Raw genomic sequence first — 22,400 nt, forward strand, 5'->3', positions numbered from 1 at the left:
TGCGTCTCTGAGCAACATGACGTTGTTTTGTTTCTGAATGAATCAAGCGTGTAAATGATTCGGTTCAATCGCAATGACTCACTTAACAGTGACTTGCTGCCCCTTACTGGCGGTTTTAATTTGACATTTAAAGTATCTTTTCATTTTGAAAATAATTTCAAATATCAGTATTCAACATTTCATGTTTAAAATATCAACACATTATTTATGCATTTGTAACTGCAGTTTAAAGCATTCCATGTCCCTCTAAGCTGCATTAACATGTGTAAATACATCTAAATGCCACTTCATATGCAACTTCTGCAAAGATTAATTTTATTGATACTGATTTAATTTGTTTAGTAACAGCCTAAATGTATTATTATTATAACTGACTGATTAAATGTAAGAATTTGACTCAAAAGATTATGTACATTTTTAGAAAAAAAATGGCTTTATAAAAAGTTAAAAATGCACATAAAAGGTAAAAAATAAATTGAAACTTATTGGAAAAGATTAATTTCTATCACTGCTGTGTACTGACCACACAGAATATGAAGAATATCAAAAACTTTAGGAGTCAGCTGTCCACGGTAGTCCTTAAGATATCAGCACAATAACACACTCAGCAAAATATCGTCTAATTATCTTTATCGATAAAATCACAGAAAATATTGAGATATTATTTTTTGTCAATAGGGTACAACCCTAGTACTGACACAAAATTATTTGCAACGGTTGCTTTGTCACGCCCAGTATAGACAGACTCAAACTTTTGGTTTATTTCTGTCTTTTTTTTTTGGCTAGTAGAAGTTATGAATGGCCGGTAACTTAATTTAGTAGCCAAATTGGCTGGGGAGTGAAAAAGTTAATTTCAATCCCTGTATATATATATATATATAGAGAGAGAGAGAGAGAGAGAGAGAGAGAATATACACAGCACATAATTTTAATTACATCATTTATTTTACAGGATGCCGACAATGTACCTACAACAAATGGAGAGAAATTTAATTATCTCATTAGACGGCTTCATCTTCATGACAAATATCATCAGAAACTCAAAGCTGCAGACTTTCTTCAGCTATCTGCTCAATCGGGTATAATTCAGTCCCATAACTCGTGTGCAGAGCAGGACTTAGTTCACATGTTTCTACAAAGACTACTGATGATGGACTATAGAACAAGACATATAACTATTAAAGACAGCAATGAGCAAAGTTATACACAAAGTATGAGTGATTTGGTACGAAATGAGATAGATCTTTTTGATGATCTCTTTAGTGAAATACCTTTGTCTAATGAAGAAAGCAGCAAACCAGGCAAAATCCACCCAATGGATGTTCAGATGGCCATTTTTCATTGTGCTGATAGTTTCCTGAAGCAGCTGATGGTGACTAAACTCTCACAATGTCAGTATGCTCTCCCCCTGCTTGTTCCTGATCCATTCACACAACAGCTTGAGTTTCCTCTCTGGACTTTTAGACAAATCAATAAAAGCTGGAGTATAAAAAATTCCAAGAATGAAATTATCACTAAAACCCAGCCAGTCTGCAAGGCAGCTACCCCAATGGTGGCTTTCTTCAGATTTGGCCAAGTCTCCTCATCAAAGTCTCAGCTGATGAGCAGCCTGATCAATGAGAAACACAACACATTCTTTCACAGGAACTGCAAAGGCAGCAGCAGCACCAGAGTACTGATGGACGGAGTTGTGGAGATTTCCTGGTACTGCCCCTCTGGGAAACACACTGATACATTTACTGACTGTGTTGCATTCTGCAATCTTCACGGTGATGCAGGAGCCAATGAGAAACAACTGAATATCTTGGCTGAAATGGCTTCTGTGAATGTTGTTCTTTTGCCACAGCTTGATAGAAATGACAAAAATGCAAAAAAAATACAAATGATCAGCCAGGACAAAACTCCACTTATCTTCCTTCTTACTGAGAATAATGTAGCACTCTCACCCATACAAAATGGAAAAATTAAAATGGGCTTGAAAGACAGAAATCTGCCAGAAGTAATTGAGGAACTTGTAAGAGCTATAAATAAAGGCCTTTCACTTTCATCTACTGGATCATGTAGTGTTTTCAGACTTGAAGATGTGGCCAGATTCTCAGATATTAGAGTAGATGAGCTTGATCTTGATGACTGCAGGATAGGAAAAGAAAAAGCACAGCAGATGATGAGCTTACTGGAGAAGACAGATCTAACGCAAAGCAAAGAACTACTTTTGCCCTGTCAGGGAAAACTGTGGCATCAGTGGTGTCAGAAGAATAAAGAGCTACATCGACCTCAAAGAAATGAAACTGAAATGGACATAAGTGTCAAAAATGCAGCCCTAAAGAAAATCCGTATACAGCAGCACGCATCAGTTAGCAGTGAGATTATGACATTGTTTCTGAAAGAAATGAACTCACTTAATGCAGATGAAAAGATGTTTTTTCTTAAATGGCTTGGAATTCTCCTAGATGAACGCACCTCAGAAGATCTTTCTGCTCTGCGTCTAAAGTACAATATAAAGTGTTCAGAGGTCTTAAAACTAAAGAAGAACCATGGTAAACCTGAACAGCTGGTAGCTGTGCAAACAGAACTAAAGACAATATCTGAAGATTTACATTCTGCAAACTTTGGCTTGGTGCACATCCTACGAGAGATTGGTCAAATCTATGAATCATGTTCATCTGTAAAGAAGGACAAGGATGGCCTGCAGTGTCACTTTTCTTCTCTCCCCAGTCTTGCAGCAGAGATGATGATCTCAGGATTTCCACTGGAGCTGATGGATGGAGACGCCTCTCATGTATCTCTTATATGGGTTGCTGCTGTTTTTGATGAACTTGTCAAGAAAGTGGGAAACCTGAGAGTCTTTGTGCTGTCAGTTTTGGGAATTCAGAGCACTGGGAAGTCCACATTGCTGAATACCATGTTTGGACTCCAGTTTGCAGTCAGTGCTGGCAGGTGCACCAGAGGAGCTTTCATGCAGCTGGTCAAAGTCTCAGATGAGATGAAAACACAGCTTAAGTTTGACTATATTCTGATTGTTGACACTGAGGGTCTTTGTTCGCCAGAATTGTCTGGAAGAGAATCAACACATCACGACAATGAACTGGCCACATTTGTTGTTGGTTTAGGAAATTTGACATTGATCAACATCTTTGGAGAAAACCCAGCTGGGTTGGAAAACATTCTTCAGATTGTTGTTCAGGCCTTCCTGAGAATGAAGAATGTCAAACTGAATCCCAGCTGTATGTTTATGCATCAAAATGTTGACATAACGGCAAAAGAAAAATGCATTCAGGAAAGGATGAAACTGCTAGAGAAACTGGATGAGATGACAGAACTTGCTGCAAAAGATGATGTATGTGATGTTCAGTGCTTTAATGAAGTAATTAAATTTGATGCTTTGAATGATGTGAAGTATTTTTCGGCGCTCTGGGAAGGGAACCCACCCATGGCACCTCCAAACCCAAACTACAATGAAAATGTTCAAGATCTAAAGTACACAATTCTTTCTCAAGCCTCAAAATTGGATAGTATGAGGTTGACACACCTTAAATATCGTATTGAAGCCCTTTGGGAGGCATTACTTAATGAAAACTTTGTATTCAGCTTCAGAGATTCTATAGAGATAGCGGTTTACAGAAGACTTGAAACAGAATACAGTAAGTGGACTTGGAATCTTCGATATGCCATGCTAGAGATTGAAAACAAACTACTTAACAAAATAGAAAATGGAGCAATTCATGAAGTTCTTGAACATAATCTCCAAGCAGAACTAAAACAGATAAGTGAAGAAGTAAATAAATTGATGTCAGAATATTTTGAGAAAGACAAAGATGCTTGTATTCTGATTCAGTGGAGAACGTCTTTTAAGATAAAAATCAAAGAAGTTCAGGAAAACATTGTTAGAGAAACAAAGAAAAAGTTGAATGAGGTTCTTCAACAACACCACCTGCAGAAAAGGATTGATGCCCAGAGGATACACCATGAAAATACTCTTTTTGAAAAAAGCAAACATTCTGCCTTAAAGCTCAAAGACAATGCAAACAATGAAGAAACTATGAAAAAAGAATTTGGCTTCTTCTGGCATCAGTGGTTAACTGATATTAAGGAAGCAATACCTCCAATCAAAACGATCAATGTATTAGGAGACGTGAAGCATATCCTCAGTGACATATATGAAAGTGTTCCTCTGGACCGTGTCAAGGACAGTGAATGCATCGATATTGCCTCAGTGTCAGGATATGCAGATTATGTTGTTTTCAAAAGGTCCGAAAACATATTTTCTAGACACTCACTGGATAAAGAAAACGAAGACAAAATTAGAGCATTAGTAGCAGGCATTGAAAAAGAGACAGATGAGATGATTAAGTCAAAACCCATATCAAAAAGGGGTTACAACATTGTCTATGTCCAACAACTCACAGATTTCATAAAGAAGAAAGTAAAAGAACATGAGGAAGGGCCAGTAACATATGTTTTTAAGAAGGAATTCACGATGGACCTCACATTTCACATTTGCAAGAGATCAAACAAGATATTCACTGATCTCCACGGAATATTCAGGGAAGCCAATGATCCTGATCTTTATTTTGAAAGGAAGAAAGGAGAGTACTACAGTATATTCCAGAAATATTGTCAAGGAGCAACATCATCTGCCATTTTTGGAGAATTCGTCTGTAATAAACTGAAAGAGCCTATTCAACAGAGTGTCTACAAAAAGACTGCCAGAGAACTGGCAAATGAAATGAGATCAAACTGTGAATCAGTGAATGGGAACCGATCTAAACTAGAGAAACACATCCTAAAGGTACTGGCAGAAAGGGAGAATTTTGACATGTATATGACATACATTCATAATCCCAGAAAGCTCTTCAAGACTTTCATCAGAGATGAAGTCAGTAACTACATCAGTGAAAAGTTTAATGTGAGTGTTCTGCCTAAGATAAAAGAGGGCATTATACTCCACCAGCAGAAGATCATAGAAGCAGCACATGAAGCATCTAGACTGGTTAAAGTAAAGAACGATGTTGATTCTTGGTTAAAGCATTTTACACACCAGCTGTCAGATGTGCTGATACTCTCTGGAAAGACCTTCACCGGAGTGAGTTATAATGATGTTGACATCAACTTCTTAGTAGATGTGATGCGACGAGAACTCCCTGCTGTTAAATTTGACACAAGCAGAACATTCAGGGTAGTTAATTTTCTAGGTAAGCTAGACTATAGGGACAGGCCAGATGAGATTCTCATTGATCACCTTTGTCGTTGCTGTTGGGTTCAGTGTCCTTTCTGTAAAGCCATCTGCACCAACACAATAGAAAATCATGGAGGAGATCACAGTGTTCCTTTCCATCGAAACATAGGGTTGAATGGGTGGCATTTCAGTGAAACAAAACACCTGAGTGTTGACATCTGCACATCAGAAGTAGCAAGCAATCACTCTTTTTACCCAAATGTCTCAGATACCATAGCAGTCCTATGGAGAGAATACAGAAAAGGAGGTCCCAAATATGCTAACTGGAGCATTACACCTGACTTTTCTGAACTGCCATACTGGAAGTGGGTTGTCTGCAGATTCCAAAAAGATCTGGAAAATAAGTACAATAAAACATTCCAGGGGTCTGGGAAGATTCCAGATGAATGGAGGAAGTACACAAAACAGGAAGCTATTGAGAGTTGGAGCTGCCTTATTTAAATCCATGATGCAATTTAGGATTTGTGTTTTCTAAATGGTATCTTAAAAAGACAAAAATCACACAGTCTATGCAGGTCTATGCATGACAAAAGTAAAAGCTAATATTGACCTAAGCAGTGAACTTCATCCAAGGTTTGATTTTAGGAACTTTCCTTTGGAATTAAGAACAGCCACTAAATTAGTAGGTCTTTTATGTATTTAAGTGAATAATGACACTGTAAAAATAAAATTAAGAAAAATAAAGTTTAGTTAATAAAAATGCTCCTCTGTTACTGCCCCTTAACAAATATACAAGTGTCTGGCCTGCTTTTTAGAGGAAATCCAAAATATGTGTCTTATTACAACATATATAGAGTTATGTACACATGATTAGGGCAATAGCAGCTTATTTTATAAGCATGAAAAAACAGCACAACAAAAATATAAGTAACATTTAATTAAGCGGTAATGTATGTCAGAGTGTGTTGTCTATTTCACTACTTTTTAGAAACAGTACTTTTAAGTTTATATTTTACCTCTATAATTAAATGCATACACCATGTACATGTCTTCATTTGTGCTGCATATTAAAGATGCATTGATGTTATGTTTTTCTGAAGTCATTGCATAAATGTTATTTGTGTATTTAGAATTCAATGCAATTCTGTTTAACTACTATGTACTAAAATTTAAATGATTTACATTTACACACATGGCAGACAGACACTTTTATGCAAAGCTCTTTATTATAAAAATAAAATTACTCTGTTTAGCTCTTTCTTTGGACAGAAGTATCATTTTTTGCAATTATAAACACATTATTACAGTCAGACCTTAACATGGTATTTTATGTGTATATTTGTATGTGTTTGCATTTGTTGTGTCTTGTGTCTCTCCATAATTTCGATTCGTTCTGCATTGTAGCTGGGTTGTTGTTGTTTTTTTGACAAATTATGTAACTTGTCACTTTTTCATTACTTGTGAGTGATTTTATGGGTGATTTTTGGGGTGATTTCGTTTACTCCATTGTGGATGTGTTGTGGTGTCACCCCTTTGTGTTTTATGCATTTTTTTGTTTTTTATGCATTGTAACTTTTTTTTGTACAAATTAACAGTGTAACACACATTTTTATAGTCTCCCATTGATTCTATGGGTCATTAATGCGGGTGTGGTGCAGTGTTTGTATGTGTATGAGTGCAAGAATTCCACATGTGGATGTGTTATATAGTGCTGCCACTTTATTTCTGTGTAATTGTTCTGTATTGTCGCTTATTTACATACATACGCTTATTTTTATTTTACAAATAAAAAAAAAAGTATTGATTCTATAATTTTCCAGTTCATTTCAAAGTGGGGTCTGGTGTAACTTTTCATTTTGACATTTTGGAAAATTTTTATGTGAATCCCATGTGAAAAGTATATTTTCATGTGAAACCAATGAGATCACATTTGAAACAAATGTATATTCCCATATGAAACATCTCAGGTTATGCACATAACCATGGTTCCTAGAGAAAGAGAACAACACACTGCATCCTCTAGGGGTCATTATGGGGAATGCCTTCGTGACCGGTATCTGAAGCGTGTTTCCAAACACGACAATAACAATGAGACTGGCCGGACACAGCCTGTGACATCACTACTGTTGTGACCGGGGGTATAAAAGGGCACCTGTAGGATACTTAATTATTCGGAGGACTGAAGGCATAGAGAGTTTCTGACTATCGTTCAGTTATTCTGTTCAACTGTAGAATATGTCATCTACTTCTTTATCAGAAGGAGACACAGGAATGCACATGAATACCTGAAGCATGGAAAGGGGTGAACAGGGTTGCTATGGGGAACAAAATACCCATTCCGCCATGCTGAAGGAAGCCAACGTGGTTGCGTCTCATGGCTACAGAGACATGGAAATTCATGAGTTTCAGGCACATGACTCTTTGCTGTGGCCGCCATCTTTAGGACATTTGCGTAGCCTCTCCTTGGTGATAGGAAAGATGTCCCACACTAAAATAGCACACCTCACCACCGACCAAAAAGTAACAATATTTAAAGAAAATAGATACTTTAGGATTATACCCTTATTTACTCTGAAGCAAACTGCTAACTAAAGTCTGGTAAAAAAAAAATCCAAATTTGACGTTTGCTGATATTTACACCTGCCACATACACAATCCCTCTCCATACACCGGCAAAGCTTTCAAGGCACTTAAAAGCACTGAAGCCTACCACTACTTCACCTCAGGATGTGTTAATGAAATAAATAATAAAATTTAGAGATGAAGAAAATGTTCATGGTCACAGGAAGGGTAAGTGGCAGCTGTTAATCAAGTGATTTTAACATTACACTAATAGCGCAAGCAGTGGCATAATTACAGACAGTGCAGGCAGTGCAGCCGCACTGGGGCCCGTGCCACGGGGGGGGCCCGCAGCGCAAGCAGGCCCTGCCCACATTGCAAGCGACTATAGTAATATAAATGAATAATGACCGCATTAATAAAAAAAATACAATTAGTACTGCGATTCTTCACAGAACTGAATAAATATATACATTTGCACAAATAGTGTGTGTGTGCTTTAGTGGTCAAGTGGTAGATCTTTTGTCAAGCATTTCCGAGGTTCTGGGTTCTAATCCACCCTCGTGTAGTTTTTTTTCTTCACTCATTAAAACCAAAGGTGTTCATCAGTGATTGTATATCAAGAGCAAGGACATGTTTGTGTGCATTTTGTTTTGTGTTTTATGATTGTCTGTGTGAAGACTGCGCATTGTGCACGAGTGCAAGAGAGAACTGATAACAGCAGCAACAAGCGCTCACCAAAACACATTCCAGCGATAGATCGCCTGTTATTTAACACAGACCAACGAATCTGTTATCAAATGGAGATGTTTCTTTAGGTACATCCATGCGTGTCGCGAGATGCTGCAAAAAGTGACGGGGGGTCGTGGGGACACACGTCCCACCCGTAAATAAAACTATAACAGAATGAATAGTCTTGTTTTATTTGTTATATGTCATTTCCACGACTTTCCAAAAGAGGAGAAAAATATTAAGATTGACATGCCAAATTTGCCGTCACTCCCTCAGCAGGTGTATAGAAACACCCTCGCAGCAGCGCCAATTCTTTTCTTTTTTTTGTCATTTATGTGGGGTCTCCTTGAGAGTGTATAGGCTATGTAATGTTAAAATTAATTTAGAAAAACGTTTGGAGCATTTTTTGTTCGTTAAAAGTTTTTTTTTTTTTTTGTTTTTTTTTAAAGTAACGACCAAGTGGCCAGCGCCAGACAGTGAGTTGATCATAGCCTATGTTTGATAAATTTAACCTTCTCAAATAATCACGACTTGCCTAGAATAAAATCTATAGATATAAAACAGTTTAAGCATATCACAATGTTAGTTTAATTATTTAAACGATATAAATGTGCGCTATTAGGCGCATATACAATTGTTTGTGTGAAGAGTGGAAGCTGAGCGTACTCAGCATTTTCTTCTTGATAGTGGAAACTTAAAATACGCCTAATTTTTGCTCATAAAGGTAAGAGTAATACATTCGGAAATGTAAAGGGTCTACTTTTATTTGTGTGCATTCACAATATCAACAAAATGTTGTGCTTTTATAAAATAAATAGGAAAACGGGATGCGCTTGCCGTCTCGTCTTGAACAGGAGCGCTTCACAAGGATGAACCGAAACTCAACAAATTGAGTCACAGATATGATAAATATATCTATGGAAGAAAGCTTTAAATTACTACTTTAAAATGAAATAATTCAAATCGAAAACAAAAACTCTTTCATTAGGCTATACGTAATCCTTAAAGATGCATTTCTCTCTAAAGGCACGTCCAATGAGGAGATGGCGAGTAATTTTTTCATCACCATCTAAACTATAAAAATAAGGAAAAGCCTTAAACAGGCCCGATTATATTTTTTATGTTGCTCTGCTCTGAATACCTTAAAATGTAAAGGATTTGCTGCAATGCAATTTTGTCTGATATGTGAATTATTTATTGGCCTATTTTTTTTTTTATCCATGCAGCAAATGCTTTAAAAAGTACTTTATTGCATTCCAGATGATTTTAAAGAATGTTACACTAAAATTTTACGGGTAGCTTAAATGTAAAGCATTGTCATGAATTCGTTGTATTCCCATTTGTAAAAATAGACTACAAATTAATTGTTGTAGAGCCCGATCTCATGAAAGTGCGTATAGCACGATTTTCTGTTTCTATTTGGCGTAATGTTTATACGCAGAAATTGACTTTGGCGTGCAAACGACTGATAAATTCATAATTAATGGCATGGGTTCAGTCGACAGAAATACGGGACACACAGGCCTATAATAACTGCTGAAATGTTTGCGGGCAAATCTGAGGTCAGTCTGAGCGCTCATGGTACTCACAGTGCGTACAGCCATATTACATTTGTGTGCGGTTGTTGCCGCTAAAGTTGGCCATGATTCAGGACATGGTGTTGATAATTTTTAGACCTCTTTCTTATCTAGTCTCTTGCTTTTCGGAGAGGAATGCGGTTGCCGCGATTACTGGGTTACTCTGCTAAAAGTAAAAAAAAACAAAAAAAAAGGCGACAATTTCAGCACCACAGCGCTGAAACACTCAATGCTTCTGATAACCTTGCCTTCTGTGCTTTGCAAATACTAACACATGCTGATGACTGTAAAATTCAACACGATTAATTTGGTACTTCTGGCTGCTGCGGCCAGGCAGAGACGCACGCAAAGAGTTTCAATGTTCAATTTAATATAAGAAACTGATAAGATACTGATTTTAGTTGGTCTAAATTAAGTAGGTTAGGCACAAATTTGCATATATGGGTTCCCTTCTAAACACGAGCGCTGTGTGTTTGTATGTGCTTCATAACCGTGCACCCCAGGGGGCCCGTTGTAATAGCCTGCACTGGGGCCCGTCATTACTAAGTTACGCCACTGAGCGTAAGCATCACTGAATTGGATTGATAATACAAGAGATGTTTTACTAACATTATTGGCAGTCATGTGAGCACACCTTTATGTAATGAAAAGTAGTTTAGCATACTAAACCCAGATAGCACACGTACATCGCAGAGACGTCCGCTAAAGAGCGTATCATCTGGTAAACATCGGCTTCTTTTTTTATAGTCGTATTTTGATCGTCTGTAGATCGGCCATTTGAGCTGTTAAATAAGACGCCTTCCCTACCTCTAAATGACATCTACAGTGGGTACGGAAAGTATTCAGACCCCCTTAAATTTTTCACTCTTTGTTATATTGCAGCCATTTGCTAAAATCATTTTAAGTAAAATTTTTTTCCTCATTAATGTACACACAGCACCCCATATTGACAGAAAAACACAGAATTGTTGACATTTTTGTAGATTTATTAAAAAAGAAAAACTGAAATATCACATGGTCCTAAGTATTCAGACCCTTTGCTCAGTATTTAGTAGAAGCACCCTTTTGATCTAATACAGCCATGAGTCTTTTTGGGAAAGATGCAACAAGTTTGTCACACCTGGATTTGGGGATCCTCTGCCATCCCTCCTTGCAGATCCTCTCCAGTTCTATCAGGTGTATCTTTATCACCCGAAATATGCCAGTATGTGCGTCAGGACGGGAAGCTGCAGACCACCTGCTATACTTGATTAATTTGAAGGGAAATACGTGAAGAAATAACGATTATTTTAAATCCATATTCTGTGATATTTGCTTTTCTTTTTACAAGAACGTATAGCATGTTTAAAAGCAAACATCGCATTATTTTGTAGATCGACTTTGCATCAATGGATCCATATTCCCTGTCCCATTTTTGTCTTATAATAATATTTACAAGGAGGCACCAACACTTTGTTTTTCTTTACTTATGCACATAATAACACTGTGTGCTATATATGGACATTAATATTTCTCTAAATTACTTACAATCTTCTTTACTGGAAACAAATGAGAACAAAAAAAAATAAATAAAAATAAAGTTTTTAACCACGTAATCCATCATGCACTTTTAAATCAGTTTGTCCAACTATCCCTGTTAGTTTGATCCTTCTGTAATAAAGATAAACATGCCTATATAAGTTATTTTGTAGAGAGCATTTTAGATCCTTGACTACTTATAAGTGTTCAACATTACAAGCTTGGTGATTGGATTAACGATTAAATGTACACACACATATATAACTATATATTTGATGTTGAGCAAGTTACTCCAAAGAAAGTAATTATGATTACAAGTTATTTTGTACTTCAACAGTGTAATGACATTACTGTACTAATTAAAAAGATTGCATTACTTAATATTTCAAATCATAATGCATAAATTATTCTTGGAATGACAAAAACACATTTTAAATGTTAAACTTGAGACGTGTTTGTTAAATTCACTGTTGTTTTACACAGAAATGTTCTATAGTCTATACAGTATTTAACGCAATTACTGTACATCCTGCCTGGAATTAAATTGCAAAATAATTAAGAGCAATCACTTACCTTTTCAAGGTAAAATTAAATGTACTACTCAATAATTAATCACACCCAACACTTACCTTTCTATATAACTATACAACTTCCTGCAAAGTTCAGCTCCAACCCTTCTCAAACACTACTGAACCAGCTATTTATGATCTTCAGGAGCACTGGTTAATTACAGACGGGGCTGTTGGATCAGTGTTGAATCTGAACAGAATTGATCACACCTGATCATTAGAATTAAGGGGTGATTTATCGCTTCAGTTCATGTAGTTCTTTACGTCCACGGCATATATTAAAATAGTGTAATATACACCCAGCCATGGCTTACCTCACATATTACATTTAATATTTTGTTTAAAAGCACCATAAAAAAATGCTTTCAATATCTATTGAGAATGGTTACAAAGACAATCATTTTTAGATATTAAACTATATAAGGTAGAAACCTCTGGAGGAAACAGACTACACAAATGTTCATCTGACCAGATGTTATGCAGCCTCACAACATTAACGACACTGAATAATTAGTTCTTTCCCAGATAAATTTATTAAACCGTTTTAAACCTAGGTGAATCCAGGTCAATACAGCATTTCAATGAAGTAAGGTGATGACACTGAACACCTGCTCATCATATTACTGCACAAGACCCAGAGCTGACCATGAGAGCTTACACTTTAGAAGTGTTCGACTTGAAGCGGCACTGTGCAGACTGATTGAAGTATGACGAAGTATCGTGAGAGCGATTCAAAAGCATAAGAAGCTGTCTTGCTCTCGCGGTACTTTGATGTCATACTTCGATCGGTCTGTGCAGCACTGCTTCAAGTCAAACACACCTAGTATCTCTTCTAGAGAAAGATTAAGTGAATTTGCTTTTAAATAATAAACTTAAGATATAATCAAATAATACAAATATTAAGGACATATTTTAACTGAATGCACAAAGGTAGGAGAGATCATGCTACATTGTGAACAGTATTCAGGGAAATCATGGAAACTGTTAGGCAAGACTAAATTATTTGAACTTGATATTGTGTAGCGATTGTTGTGAATGGCATATCTCTAACAGAACAGCAATCCATAATATTGGCAGTAGGCAGGGTGCAGACACTGGTGATGGACTGTGATGAGACACAGGTGTGGGTATGATCGTGGACCAGGGGTGGATTTGGGTGTCTTAGGACGTCACAGGCTGGTCTGTCCTAAGGTATTGGGTGAAGGAAAAAAAAAAACAAACAGAGTAAGAGCATTTTATGTAAAAATGTACAAACCCGATTCCAAAAAAGTTGGGACACTGTACAAATTGTGAATAAAAACAGAATGCAATGTTGTGGAAGTTTCAAATTTCAATATTTTATTCAGAACACAACAGATGACATATCACATGTTTAAACTGAGAAAATGTATAATTAAGGGAAAAATAAGTTGATTTTAAATGTCATGGCATCAACACATCTCAAAAGTTGGGACAAGGCCATGTTTACCAGTCAATAACAGTCTGCCTTTTATAACAGTCTGCAAACGTCTGGGGACTGAGGAGACAAAGTTGCTCAAGTTTAGGAATAGGAATGTTGTCCCATTCTTGTCTAATACAGGCTTCTAGTTGCTCAACTGTCTTAGGTCTTCTTTGTCGCATCTTCCTCTTTATGATGCGCCAAATGTTTTCTATGGGTGAAAGATCTGGACTGCAAGATCATCACATCATATTTATATGAAATCGACTTGATAGATCCCCAAAAATAGTGCAGTTTTGGGCACCACTGATTTCCATAGTAGGGAAAAAAATTATATGGGGAGAAAAATACTATGGAACTTCTTGGTTACAAACATTCTTTAAAATATCTTCCTCTGTGTTCACCAGAACAAAGAAACTCATACAGGTTTGGAACAACATGAGGGTGAGTAAATGACTAACACTTTAATCAGTGACACCGATATACATTATAAAACATTATGTTAAAAAATATTATAATGTTTTTACAATAACTGTATCATTATTTTTTGTTGTAATATTGTTTTTTGCCTTTTTTCAATTTATAAAATTATTGTCATTGTGTGAGTATTGACAAGTGTTTTAAAAATAAAACATACATAGAATTCAATGTACAAATTAAACAGTGATTGTTAATAAAACTACTAAAAATTCAAAAGCAAAGAGTGATTTTCTATATTGTGTTGCTGGATTAACAATGACACAGATGATAACCTTTCATGAAGGAGAAGTTTCATTGAACCTTTCAATGTTTATATGAAAAATTAATTTGAAATAATGTTATTTTGTATTAAAAGAAAAAATAAGACATTGGCTACGTTCAGATTGTCAGTTCAAATCAGATTTTTTTTTGCATATTTGAAATCTGATCAGATTTAGAAGATTTTTTTTTTTTTACAAATAGTTTCAAGCTACATTCATATTGTTTAAAATCCTATTTAAATTGCATTTCTGGAAATCCGTTTCAGTCCCACTGCTCCTATCCGATTTGGCATGGTTTATCTAACTTTATCACACCACATAAAATTATGTCGCCTCTGGCTTGCTTAGTTGGGGACACTTCATTTCCGGCGATATCGTTGACTTGATTGCAAAGATATTATTTAAACTGAGCTGGATGTTGACATCACTGAATTCAATGATGAACTGTCTGAAAAATGAGTATTTACTATTGTCACTTTGCATTATTGACACTATTTTCCTAATTAATGCTGTTCAGTTGCTTTGACACAATCTGTATTGTTAAAAGCGCTATATAAATAAAGGTGACTTGACTTGACTTGACTTTTCAGCTTCTGCCATCTCACTATATGATGATATGAACACGAATGTCATCTCCAGCTGCTCTGAGAGTCACTTCATTAGCATTTTACCGTTTAATTTGAGAAAACTACCGTCATATCACATACACAGCAGCTGCAAGTTCTTTACGGCAACCCGTCAAAATAAATGTTTTGGTTAATGGTGAAGAAACTGTGTCAGAAATATATTACTATTTATCAGTCTTAAAGGGGTCATATGATGCGATTTCAAGTTTGGAGTGTTACAAGCTCTTGGTGCATAAAGAAGATCTGTAAAGTTGCAAAGACTAAAGTCTCAAATCCAAAGAGATGTTCTTTATAAAAGTTAAGAGTCAACCACTCCTACCTAAAACGGCTCGTTCTAACACGCCCCCACATATCTACATCACTATGTGGAAATATTAGCATAATGCGCCCAAATGTTCACGCAAAGAAAGAAGGTGTGGTTTCAGTAACAGCAGTTAGTGTTGAAGCAGCATGTCAGGGAGACGCTGTGTGTTTCTAGGCGGAAGCAAAAGCACTTTATTTGGCTTTCCGGAAGTAGATGCATTTAGGAATCTTTAAGATTACTTACAACAGAACAGCATATTCTGTTACACCAAATAACGATCTTTAAAATAGCATCATATGACCCCTTTAAGACTCAATGTAACAATACTAATACTACTACTACTACTAATGAATATTAATACATTTTTTTTAAAGGAATAATCACATTTGTTTTATTTTTAATTTTAACAGTAAACCTATTATTGAAAAAATAAATAAAAATAGAACCCTATACAAAAAAGAATAGGTTTAAAATACAGGCCTGTGGCTCTTTATTTCTTTTTATTAATTCACCATTTGTAAACTGATGTTTACTGTTCATTTTTAGAAATATCAATAGCATTTGTATTAAAACTATATTCACTGAATGTAACCAAAATTGAGAATTGAATCAAGAATTGAACTGAATCAAATCGAGAGCTTGTGAATCAGAATCTAACTGAATCGGGACATCTGAATGGATACCCAGCCCTAACGCCCTCATTTACATGTTGCACATGGAAAAGTAAAAAGAAAGAAAGAAACAAATCTGTAAATAAATACATAGGTATAAATAACCACATAAAACAAAAACATAGAAAAATAAATGCATAATGCAGAATACATAAATGTAATAAATATAAAAATAAATGAAAGTATAATAATGTATTTTTATTTAAAAAAAAATTGTATTAGAAATGAACTATATTCGTTTTATCAAGACATTTATTTCTTTATTTTCCTATTATTACATTTATTTAATTAACTATATATTTATTTTTCATTTCTGCATGTTTGGGCCTCCATAGAGTGAGCTTCTGCATGAAATGTACAGCTGTTGTTAAAAGCAGTAGAAACTTCATTAAATGCTTCAAAGATAATTGTGAGTTCATTACTCCGTCAGGTGCTTCTGCTGTGTAATGCGCTTGAAATGTGTTTCCCCCAGTGAATAACTTCATATTATGGATGCAAGTTGCAACCATTTTAACAATTAAGTAATTATTCAATTATTTATTTGATTAATTGGACAAAAAAACTATTATTTTGTGTATTTTATTAAAGTGTCGGCTATTCTGCACATTAAGTACAAAAGAGTTAAAATGTAAACATTACATTTTGGGGGAAAAAACAAACAAAAAAACCCCCCGGCAAAGTCATGATGTGGAGTAATATATATATATATATATAGTGTATTTTATTAAAGTGTTGGCTATTCTGCACATTAAGTACAAAAGAGTTAAAATGTAAACATTACATTGTTTAATGCAGTGGTCACCAACCTTTTTAGGCCCAAGATCCCTGACCTCGGCCTTTATGAAAGACAAGATCTACCTATTGAAGAATTGATAGAAAAAGACAGTACTTCAAATTTGAGGCCTTTTACTTAGTATTTTAATTAGTGATGCACCGATCATAGCGGATTCAGAATTTCTTTTCTTTTTTTAAACTAGCAAATTGGATTCTGATACTGATTTTTAAGCAAATTTATTTGTTGGCTATTTGCTTTATAACAAACAATCTGGCTTCAAACAAAAATATCTAGCCATTTGAAATTAGAGGTAACCACTGCATTTTAAATCACGATCTGCACGGGCAGTTGTTTTTGATTTGATTTAGATTAATTTCAGGATTTAAAATAAAAACAGAATGGTCTGACTTTAGGTGTTATTTATTTATTTGCTACATAAAACATCTGCACGAAACAAAAACCGCAGGTCTGAATGAGACGCACTCTCTGACAGCAGGTGGCGCTTATGAACAGGGTTGCCAGGCTGGGGGGGAGACAGCAAGGTCATGATGTGGAATAACATGCTTTTTCAATAAACAAAGGTAATATAGCTGTTATCAAAATGATCAGAAAAATAATTAAAATGACTTAAGACAAAACCATTCACTGACAAACAACAGAATCTTTAACAATGCATTACCTTGTCCGAATGTTATAAGAGGTTCAATGGAGGAGAGGGTCCTCACCAGGTCAGGTTTCTACAGCTGTTGCAGAATCAAGGAAACTAGAGAAAAATCAAATATGTCCCAGACACATCACCCATGTATCAAAGGAATAGATATAATACAGTTTTTTTTTTTAAAAGTGTAGAACATAAATCTTACAGTGGATTTGTTGAGAAGCAATATATTAAACAAGCGGTTTCCAACTATTTAGAGAAAGTGTAATGTAACAGAGAGAAAATTATTAATGTACACATTTAAATATTTTCATAATTTTTTAGGATTGGTTGTTGAATGAAATTTAAAATGCCTAATAAAATATAATAACTAATAAAATTATAAAATAACCTAATAAAATAAAAACTGTTACTGAACCAGGATATGAAGAAATTTTAAAAAATTTTCAACATATGGTGATTAAAAGTAAAAAAAAAAAAAAAAAAAAAAAAAAAAAACATGTTACATTTACAAATAAATACAACAAGTAGCAAACAAGTAGCCCTTGACATTATGTCCTTGAGGTAACCCTCTCTCACAAAAAAAAACTGTACTAAGCAATATTAAAACATAAAACTGTAGCAATATTTATAACCCCTCTAAACATGAGCACATTGGGTTCCCTGTATCTAGCTCAGGAAAATGTATAAATAAATAAAATGAAAAGAAAAAAAAAAAACATGAATGAATGTCACATGACCGTAGGCTACATATATGCCATGACCGTTGTGATTTGTATCAGATGACCGTTGTGATTTCCTCAGCCTACTGTACCCTCAACATTTTTGGATAATTTTTCCCACATTAATAACCTGTAAATAGCACCAGTTGTATATATTACGTTCCTGTTCATTCATTACACGTGTTTCTACTACTGTTGTTTTATAAGTTCATTACTAGTCGTCTTTAAGTTTGTTTGTAGTTTGTCGTCAGTTCGTCAAGTTGTTGGTAAGTAACATTTATATGGATTAATCAGCCTTTTGATATCTTTAAAGTTTAATTATATTCGAGATAAGAATCATTATACATGTACACACAGACACACACTAAATATTAAAGTTACAAATACAAACAACCACACTAAAACTAAACACCGAAATGTTAAGGGCGTGTTTTTTCTTTCCTCATGAAATAGCTGACTGATGGCATCTCATTCACTTGAACGCCATTCTGACCGGCTCCAATCACAGGTCAGGCGGGAAAATCTGAAGCGTTGCTCTGCTCAATACGGATTGGTTTAGGCCTATCTGCACTGAGGAAAATAACGTACAAATTTAAAATGTTGCTATACACATTAGCTCTCGTGCTGAATCTAAAATCGCCACTGTACCCTCAAATATGATACTTTTCGAGGGGACATCCATTTATTTTGTAGTGATGTCCGAAACCTGAGTGGACGCTATCGAGTGCACTCATTCACTCCTATTTTGCACCGCAATAACAAGATGTAACGTTACACTCAACGGCTGTCCGAAATCGCTCCTCATTTTCATTCACTCCTTCAAGTTAACTGTATTATTGGAAGTTATAAAGAGCTATTTCGGATTGGTTTAGACCCACCAGCACTGAGAAATTTAACACAAGTTAATAATGAACAGAGGCTCTGAGCTAACGTAATAACAGCAGCCGGGATCAAGTTACACAAGCACTAACGTTAAACATATATGATGGCCATTATGTAAGACCCACTATTCCTTAACATGCACAGTTAACAGGTGTTAAACATGATAACCTTTGTGACGATGACACCCTGGTGACAGCACAAGCGCAGGCCCCGTTTCCAGCTGGTATTAACACGCATTTTCGTGAATCACAAAAGGGGCCTGTTCAGTGATAACAGTTGAACAAACTCAAGGTTACCAAACCAAACCATTCAGGCTTCGCTTGTACCATGACGCTGATCCCGTGTTGTTCTTGCAGGGCGCACAGTAAAGCGCGACATCAGCACGTAACAGCCAATCGCATGCCTTGAAATGGAGGAAACCTAATTATTTATTCTTGTGATGCAAAGCTGAATTTTCAGCATCATTACTCCAGTTTTCAGTGTTACATGATTCTTTGGAAATCATTTTAATACGCTGATTTGATGCTCATACACAAAACTGAAAAAAATTACATATTTTCATATATAGTGAAAATGTAATGTAAAAATTTAGTTTTTAGTGTACTTTCATCAAATAAACAGCCTTTAGTCATACGATTTCTTTCAAAAACATGAAAATCTTACCAGTACCAAACTTTTGTGTGTGTGTAAATGTATAATTTTATGTGAGCAGATCTCTTAGGTGCAACTGATGATGCTTTAAAGAACATAAGGGGATGAAATGAGAATTAAATCTATATTTAAACCTCAATTATGGAAGATTGTCAATCTTTGATTAAAATCAGATATACTGTATTGTATTGTACTGTAAACTATTTATATAACCATGAAATGCATCAGTACAAATGAAAATTTAGATAAAATTTAATTGTTTTTTCAAAAATGTAGTTATTTAAATTTCAGCATTTAACTCTGTCCTTTGTTTAATTTGACTACAGAAAGTTATCTATTACCATCCGTCAACCAACTAAAGGTATGTACATTAATTATGTTAATGCACATGACTTGGTAGGTCAGTAAACAAACAACAACAAAGGGGTTTGTTTGTATTAAGGTCTTAATACTATGGCTTCAAATGAACCATCCTATTGGACACTGAGAAGAAAAGCAAAGGACAAGGTGGATCAACAACTGCAGACAATACTTACAATACTTGGGGGAAGGAGTTGTGTTGCATGCAGAGTAACACCTGTCAAGGTCAAAATGATGATGAAGAAACATTTATGGACTGTCTCTCTCATGTTGACGAGACTGAAGATGTCAATATGGCAAGTGTTTCTGATGACAGTGAATCAGACACAGAATCAGAATCAGAATCTGATCCAACTTCCCTAGAAGATGATTTGGCATCCTGGGCTACTGAACACAAAATTACACATGTGGCATTGAATTCACTGCTCAACATTCTACGGCTCCACAGTTTATATCTGCCAAAAGACTTGAGGACATTGCTAGGAACTGTGCGTTTGAACCTTGAAATACAAGACAAGGCTGGTGGCCAGTATTACCATTTCGGAGTGCTGAATTCAACTGCAGAGGTGCTACATCAGAATGTTGACATTCTGCGCAACATTCACACGTTGGAGCTTCAGGTCAACATTGATGGTTTGCCCTTCTATAAGAGCTCAGCAACACAGTTCTGGGACACTGCAAAACATCAAACAAGAGGAACCAGTGACAATAGGTTTATTTTGTGGCACAAGTAAACCTACATTACTAGCTGAGTATCTTCAAGAATTCATCTCTGAAGTAAATGAACTAGCTAAAGGATTTGAATTTGAAGGAGTGATGTTAACTTTACAACTCTCTTCAATGGTCTGCGATGCACCTGCCCGTGCATTCCTGAAAAATGTTAAAGGTCACACAGGCTATCGCGGATGTGAGAAATGCACACACATCAAACAAGAGGAACCAGTGACAATAGGTTTATTTTGTGGCACAAGTAAACCTACATCACTAGCTGAGTATCTTCAAGAATTCATCTCTGAAGTGAATTAGCTAAAGGATTTGAATTTGAAGGAGTGATGTTAACTTTACAACTCTCTTCGATGGTCTGCGATGCACCTGCCCGTGCATTCCTGAAAAATGTTAAAGGTCACACAGGCTATCGCGGATGTGAAAATTGCACACAGGATGGTTTGTACCTAGAAAATAGAATGACATTTCCAAGAATTGGCATGCCATTAAGAACTAATGAGAGTTTCAGAAACAAGACAGAGACTGATCATCATCATGGTCCATCACCTCTTGAAGAAACATCCCTAGACATGGTCTCTGGTTTCCCCCTCGACTACATGCACCTTATGTGCCTCGGAAACATGAGACGGCTTCTTCTCTTGTGGCTGAAGATGGGTCCTCTGACTTGTAGGCTGTCAGGATTTCAAATAAACACATTGTCAGAAAGATTGATAAATGCTCAGAGAAGTGTGCCCATGGAGTTTGCACGGAAACCAAGGGCACTGAGAGAAATTGATAGGTGGAAGGCAACAGAGTTCAGGCAGTTTTTACTGTATAAATGCAAAGATGCTGCAAAAAACCTCACAAAACCAGGCCACATCTGCTCAAAAAACCTCATGCGACTGGTCCTCTACCTGCATCCTTTCATGAGGCGACACAATATAAAGAGTTGAGAACAAGCCCTCACACTCTGAAATTGGATCAGGCAAACGGTCACGTTTGCATTGGCGGCAAAGTTGCTAAACTGCAAAACATAATTTCATTAAGGGATGAAATTTATGTAGCTTACAGTACCTTCAAACACCAGGAATCCTTTTTTGACTATCCACTGCCATCCTCTACACTTGGCATTCATTTAGTGGATGACCTCTCAACAACAGTTGATTTCTGCAAGTATGAGGAAATAGAGAGCACAATTTTTCTTGTCCCCTATCACAATCAGTTTGTAATTCACACATTACAGAGTAATTCTTTATCAGCACTTTTTGTTTCATAGTTCATGCATTTTAATTGCATTGTTGAAAATTAATCAGAGTTAATAAACAATACGGGTTTCAGGCTTGCAGCTTAAACAAAAAAAAAAACAAAAAAAAAAAAACAGAAAGAAAGAAAAAAATTTTTACCTAATCGTGGAGTTTGAGGGAGAAGGGACGACTGGACCAGCTGCCAAGTCCTGGTATGCAGATGGCTACTCCTGGTGGCCACCATATAAAGATCTTGACAGGTTGCTCAAGAGTGTTAGGACAATGGAGGCACCACAGCCAGAGAAAGGGTGGACCCAACATAGAGCAAGAATCCTGCACGAGTCAGGTAAGAGTAATGATGCTGTAAATTAAACCATGATCTTGCCCAGATTTCCTGTATTTCATTTTTCAGAATCTTTGCACATCATTTATCCACACTGTAAAACATGATCTCACATAGCTTTAATAAACAAAAATGAAGCCGTTCCTGCAT

General features: G+C 35.9%; 1 protein-coding gene and 2 long non-coding RNA genes across 3 annotated transcripts in view; 1 reads left to right on the forward strand and 2 right to left on the reverse strand.

Moving 5' to 3' along the window:
- LOC107574804 (interferon-induced very large GTPase 1-like) overlaps positions 1-5,677 on the forward strand; it is a 12,646-nt gene extending 6,969 nt beyond the window's left edge. Inside the window, exon 2 of the mRNA XM_016261241.1 lies at positions 953-5,677. Within this exon, the coding sequence (XP_016116727.1) occupies positions 953-5,677 (4,725 nt within the window). The remainder of the gene's footprint in view (positions 1-952) is intronic.
- A 7,348-nt stretch (positions 5,678-13,025) lies between these two features.
- Positions 13,026-19,209, reverse strand: LOC107574806 (uncharacterized). Its single transcript, XR_001607734.1, has 3 exons — positions 19,116-19,209; positions 17,365-17,448; positions 13,026-13,317 (listed from the first exon to the last, which is right to left on the reverse strand). It is a non-coding gene; the product is annotated as an uncharacterized lncRNA (long non-coding RNA).
- Positions 19,210-21,191: 1,982 nt separating this feature from the next.
- Positions 21,192-22,119, reverse strand: LOC107574805 (uncharacterized). Its single transcript, XR_001607733.1, has 3 exons — positions 22,067-22,119; positions 21,738-21,830; positions 21,192-21,355 (listed from the first exon to the last, which is right to left on the reverse strand). It is a non-coding gene; the product is annotated as an uncharacterized lncRNA (long non-coding RNA).
- Between the last annotated feature and the right edge of the window lie 281 nt (positions 22,120-22,400).

This window comes from Sinocyclocheilus grahami, unplaced genomic scaffold, assembly GCF_001515645.1.
Source record: "Sinocyclocheilus grahami isolate Dianchi unplaced genomic scaffold, SAMN03320097.WGS_v1.1 scaffold2347.1, whole genome shotgun sequence".
Taxonomy (NCBI): Eukaryota; Metazoa; Chordata; class Actinopteri; order Cypriniformes; family Cyprinidae; genus Sinocyclocheilus; species Sinocyclocheilus grahami.